Source organism: Nothoprocta perdicaria, unplaced genomic scaffold (assembly GCF_003342845.1).
Source record: "Nothoprocta perdicaria isolate Ctin4 unplaced genomic scaffold, notPer1 scaffold_800, whole genome shotgun sequence".
Classification (NCBI taxonomy): domain Eukaryota; kingdom Metazoa; phylum Chordata; class Aves; order Tinamiformes; family Tinamidae; genus Nothoprocta; species Nothoprocta perdicaria.
Genome location: NW_020456089.1, coordinates 9,681 through 15,362, shown reverse-complemented (window position 1 = coordinate 15,362; position 5,682 = coordinate 9,681). Strand labels below are relative to the sequence as shown.

The 5,682-nt window shown below is 66.1% G+C and overlaps 1 protein-coding gene and 1 long non-coding RNA gene across 2 annotated transcripts in view; one reads left to right on the top strand and one right to left on the bottom strand.

The window, feature by feature from the left end:
* The first annotated feature begins 10 nt into the window (after positions 1–10).
* LOC112958132 lies at positions 11–960 on the top strand. The gene is made up of 2 exons (XR_003251353.1): positions 11–107; positions 848–960. It is a non-coding gene; the product is annotated as an uncharacterized LOC112958132 (long non-coding RNA).
* A 1,363-nt stretch (positions 961–2,323) lies between these two features.
* Positions 2,324–5,682, bottom strand: part of GABBR1 (gamma-aminobutyric acid type B receptor subunit 1) — an 11,191-nt gene continuing 7,832 nt past the window's right edge. Inside the window, exons 15-18 of the mRNA XM_026051942.1 lie at positions 5,255–5,382; positions 5,040–5,168; positions 4,293–4,436; positions 2,324–3,324 (exon numbers count right to left, since the gene is read on the bottom strand). Coding sequence (XP_025907727.1) covers positions 3,115–3,324; positions 4,293–4,436; positions 5,040–5,168; positions 5,255–5,382 — 611 coding nt within the window. The 3' untranslated portion in view covers positions 2,324–3,114. The remainder of the gene's footprint in view (positions 3,325–4,292; positions 4,437–5,039; positions 5,169–5,254; positions 5,383–5,682) is intronic.

Below are 5,682 nucleotides of genomic sequence, written 5' to 3'. Positions count from 1 at the left end.
CCCCCCAGGCCATCTGGCTGCTGTGCACGGGCGCGCGCGAGGCCGCTTTCCGCAACATCAAGACCATCGCCGAGTGCCTGGCCGACGAGCTCATCAACGCGGCCAAGGTGACGCGGGGGGTCCCGGGGGGACGCGGGGGGGGCCCGGGGGGACGCGGGGGGTCCCGGGGGGACGCGGGGGGTCCCGGGGACGCGGCGGCGGCATCGGGAGGGGACACGCTGGGACATGGGGGGCCCTCGAGGCGCGGGAGCCCCCGGCCGTGAAGGACCTTGGAGGTCCCGTGGAGGTGCAGGGGGGTTCTTAGGCTGGCGAGGGTCCCCCAGGGTGCTGCAAGGGGGGCGAGGGGTCCCCGGGGGTCAAATGGGCCCCTTGGGGGTCCCCAGAGCTGGTGACAGGTCCCCAGGGGTTAGGTGGGTCCCTTGGGCTCCCTGGGGGTCCCTTGAGGGGGTCCTTGGGGGTCCCAAGAGGTAGTGAYGGGTCCCCAGGGGTCAAATGGGCCCCTTGGGGGTCCCCAGAGCTGGTGACAGGTCCCCAGGGGTTAGATGGGTCCCTTGGGCTCCCTGGGGGTCCCTTGAGGGGGTCCCCGGGGTTCCCAAGGGGTAGTGATGGGTTCCCAGGGGCTAGATGGGGTCCCTTGGGGGTCCCCAGGGGTGGTGACAGGTCCCCAGGGACCTAATGGGTCCCTTGAGGAGGTCCCTGGGGATCCCTTGGGGTCCCTTGAAGGGGGTCCTTGGGGGTCCCCAAAGCTGGTGACAGGTCCCCGGGGACCTAATGGGTCCCTTGGGGGTCCCGGGGGTCCCTGGGGGGGTCCTTGGGGTGACACGCCGCCTGTCCCCCCCCCCCGCAGGGCTCCTCCAACTCCTACGCCATCAAGAAGAAGGACGAGCTGGAGCGCGTGGCCAAGTCCAACCGCTAGACAACACCGCGACGGCGCCAATAAAGTTCAGTCCTCCTTCCCTGCGGACGTTCCCGCCTCCAGATTGGGAAGCGGGTCCCTGCCCGTGGGGTGGTTGTCCCCGATTCACCCCGAGGGCTCCTAAGGGTGACCGGGAATCTCCTTCCTGGGTGCCGAGAGCTTCCCGGCTGTGGGAGATCCTGGTGGGATCCGGGAGAACTTCCCGGCTTTGGGAAATGCCGATGGGATCCAGGGGAGCTTCCCGGGTTGGGGAGATTCCAGTGGGATCCAGGGGAGCTTCCCGGGTGTGGGAGATCCTAGTGGGATCCAGGAGAACTTCCCGGCTTTGGGAAATGCCGATGGGATCCAGGGGGGCTTCCCGGCTCTGGGAGATCCCAGTGGGATCCAGGGGAGCTTCCTGGATGTGGGAGATCCCGGTGGGATCTGGGAGAACTTCCCAACTGTGGGAAAATCCTGATGGGATCCGGGGGAGGTTCCCGGTGGCCCCATACAGGCCTAGGACACCCCGGCGTCCGACTGTGTCGTCTGTCAGGCGGCCACCGCCGGTGTCCCTGGGACACCCTGGCGTCCGACTGTTATCTGCTTCACCCACTACACCCAGTTCTTCGAGGCGCCAGGTTGTGGTCACACCTCCTGCCGCCTGTGCGCGCCCGGTTGTCCCCTCTGCCGCCGGTTGTCCCCTCTGCCGCCGGTTGTCCCCTCTGCCGCCGGCCCGCGGTCCCCGTTCCGTGCGCTACAGTCGTCCCCGCCGCGGGACAGGCGCCCACGGTGACGCTCAACCCGGAGGGGGGACAACCGCCGCCACGGTGACGTCTTCTTTGTAGACCACCCCAGTGTCCCCCCGCGCGCCGACTGACTCCCTCCTGCCGACTGTTTCGGAGTGCCAGGGGCTCCTACAGCCGCTGCGTTTGAGGGTGTTTGTTGGGGTGTGTGGGGTGACTTTCCTCCCTCCGGTTGTGTTTGCGGGGGGTCCCCAACACCCCATCCCAACACCCCATCTGCTGCGGTGGTGCCTGGTACAGCCGCCGCCGACCCCTATCACAGGCGGCCCTGATGCAGTCCGGAGCCTGGCGCGGTGACGCTGTTGGGGTGTGCTTTGGGGGTGTACCGCCTGACACCCGCCGTACCCTCGTACAACCCTTGGGGACGGTTGTAGCTCCGGGCCCTTTTCTTGGCCTCGCTGTCACCCCAAAGCACAACCCTCACGCTGGGGGAGGGAGGTTGTGCCGTGGCTACAACCGTCCAGCGTTTCGGCGGTACCGAGGGCAACCGCCACCCCGGCGGGTGTTGTTGGGTGGGGGGGTTGTTCGCTTGATGGTTGAACGAGATGACAGAGCCGTGAGAAGAACCAGAGTCCGGTTGTTCGCTAAAGTGCAACTGTACATACAAAAGACGAGACCTCCGCCGCCTGACGCGTACAACAGTCGGTGCGTTCGGGACAGTAATCTCGGCGGACGGAGCGGTACGTCCACCGACTGTAATACAGCTCGCCGGAGCCAACCACCGCCCCTCCGCCTGTGCCCGCCCCTCTGTGGGGCTGGGTGTTAGCGACAGGCGGACAACACCCAGCAAGCAGCCCCGGCTGTACGAACAACCGGCCCCAGCCGGTCCATTACAGCAACCCGACCCCAGTGTGCAATAAGGTTTGATTGTACGTACAAGTAACCAGAGAAAATTGTGCACTACAGTCTGACTAAGCAACTAGACTCAGTGGTATGCTACAGCCTGACAGTAACTTACAGGCGGCACCGCTGGCCGCTTGTGACACAGCCAGCTGCCCCTCCCCATTGTACTCGGCCCTGCTCCCCCCCACCGTCAACCGCATCAACAGGCGGACTCGCTCCTAGGCTACAATGACACTGTACAGGGGATTGACTGAGCGCGGCCGCCTGCTACACCCGCGCCGCGTGTACCGGGAGCCCGGCTCCGGCTGTGCGCAACAGCGCGCGGTGACGCAGGGGAGTCGTGTGCGTGTAGCGGGGCGGGTTGGGGCGGGACGCGGGGTTGGGAAGGGGGTAGTCCCGTTTTCCGGGCCGTCCGACTGTTACAGTCGGCGCGGGGGGACAGGAGAGGGGTTGGGGGGGGTACTTTCCCTGTTAATACAGCCCACCCACCTTCAGCCGTGCTGACCTTAAGGAACAGCCCTTTCCACCCGCCCCGCCAACAGGCGGAGGCGGCTGACGCCTACCCCCGGCCCCTCACTTGTAGAGCAGGTGGACGCGGCTGCCGTCGCAGTTGCTGCGGCCCAGCTTGTCCGCCTGTTCGGAGACGAGGCAGCGCACCAGCGGGAGGCTGGGCTGGTAGAAGTGGTTGTCACCGTCCCGCGCGGTGTTGGAGGACCGCCGGCGCGCCCGCACCTGCTGCCGCTCCTGCAGCTGTTGCCGCAGCTCCGACACCCGCTCCTCCTTCTGTAGGGAACCGCCGGGAGGCCGCCTGTAGCCGCCGCCTGACACCCTCCCGCGGGCCTTGCCGGCCGAGCAATGGGACTACCCCCCTTGTTGGGGTGTTGGTGCGCCTGTAGCCGCCGCCTGACACCCTCCCGCGGGCCTTGCCGGCCGAGCAATGGGACTACCCCCCTTGTTGGGGTGTTGGCGCTGGTCCGCCTGTACCTGCCACCTGTACCTGCCGCCTGACACCCACAACACTCCCACAGGGGGTTGCTGACCGAGCAATGGGACTACCCCCCTTGTTGGGGTGTTGGTGCGCCTGTACCCGCCACCTGTACCCGCAACCTGACACCCTCCCACGGGGGTTACCAGCCAAGCAATGGGACTACCCCCTTGTTGGGGTGTTGGTGCGCCTGTACCCCCCACCTGTACCCACCGCCTGACACCTGCCGCCTGACACCCTCCCACGGGGGTTACCAGCCAAGCAATGGGACTACCCCCTTGTTGGGGTGTTGGTGCTGATGTGCCTGTACCCACCGCCTGTACCCACCACCTGACACCTTCCCACGGGGGTTGCCGGCCGAGCAATGGGACTACCCCCCTTGTTGGGGTGTTGGTGCGCCTGTACCCGCCACCTGTACCCGCAACCTGACACCCTCCCACGGGGGTTACCAGCCAAGCAATGGGACTACCCCCTTGTTGGGGTGTTGGTGCACCTGTACCCCCCACCTGTACCCACCGCCTGACACCTGCCGCCTGACACCCTCCCACGGGGGTTACCAGCCAAGCAATGGGACTACCCCCTTGTTGGGGTGTTGGTGCGCCTGTACCCCCCACCTGTACCCACCGCCTGACACCCGCCGCCTGACACCCTCCCACAGGGGTTGCCAGCCGAGCAATGGGACTACCCCCTTGTTGGGGTGTTGGCGCCGGTGCCAACAGCTCCGCCCCACCGCCTGTCTTCCGGCTGTGCGGGCGTCACCCCTCACCTCGGCGATGATCTTCTCCAGCTCCCGGTTCTCCTTCTCCAACAGGCGGGACTTCTCCTCCTCGTTGTTGTTGGTGGACGAGCCGGTCTTCATGGTGTCCTGCTGCTCCGACTGCCACTCGCCGCGGGTGATGAGGCGCCGCATCTGCGGGAACAGCCGGCGGGAACAACCCCCGCCCCGCTCCCACAGCCGGCTACAGCCTCTGCCGCCTGTCGGAGCCGGCACCCCGACGCTACACCCGGACACTGTGCTTCTACAGCTCGATGTCTACACCTGGAGCACACCAACACCTGGCCATGTCCTCTGCCGCCTGTTGGAGCCAACAGCCTGACGCTACACCTGGACACTGCGCTTCTACAGCCCTTCTACATCCAGGCTTTGTCTTCTGCTTGTCAGAGCCAACACCGTGACGCTACACCTGGAGACGGAGCTTGTACAGCCCCATGTCACCCCTGGAGCACACCAACACCCGGCCATGTCCTCTGCCGCCTGTTGGAGCCAACACCCCGACGCTACACCCGGACACCTCACTTGTACAGCCCTGTGTCACCCCTGGAGCACACCAACACCTGGTGATGTCCTCCACCGCCTGTTGGAGCCAACACCCCGACGCTACACCTGGAGACAGGGCTTGTACAGCTCCGTGTCACCCCCAGAGCACCCCAACACCCGTCCTCCCTCTGCCGCCTGTCGGAGCCCGCCTCGCCCGCGCCCGTCAGGCGGAGCGACAGGCGCCGAGCCCGGTACCTTGGGCACGAAGAGGACCACGAGGGTGATGTAGGAGGAGAAGACGACGGCGAGCGAGGCGAAGGCGAAGGCCGCGTCCTGCTGGCTGCTGAGGATCATGGTGACGGGCGCCGTGATGAGGCACAGGACCTGCACCGGGCGGGACGCGCGGCGCGGGGTCAACACCGGCCGGGCGGTTGTTGCTTGGGCGCCGGTTGACCCTGCCCGGCCCGTACCGCCACGTTGTAGATGGCCATGCCCACGGCGCGGTGGTCGTTGATCTTCTCCGTGGAGACGCTCTTGGTCTCATAGGCCAGGAAGATGCCCAGCAGCAGCAGGAGCCCCTTGAAGCCGTAGAATATCCCTGGGAAGGGGTGGGGGTGGTCAATGACGGGGGTGGGCGGCCCCGGGGGACCTCCAGGGTCACAGAAGCCCAGAATGGTCAAGGGTGGTTGGACCATCCAGTCCAACCCCATCATGGTTGGGAGGAACCTCTAGAGATCATCCAGTCCAACCCATCATGGTTGGAAGGGACCTCTAGAGATCATCCAGTCCAACCCCATCATGGTTGGGAGGGACCTCTAGAGATCATCCAGTCCAACCCCATCATGGTTGGGAGGGACCTCTGGAGATCATCCAGTCCAACCCCATCATGGTTGGAAGG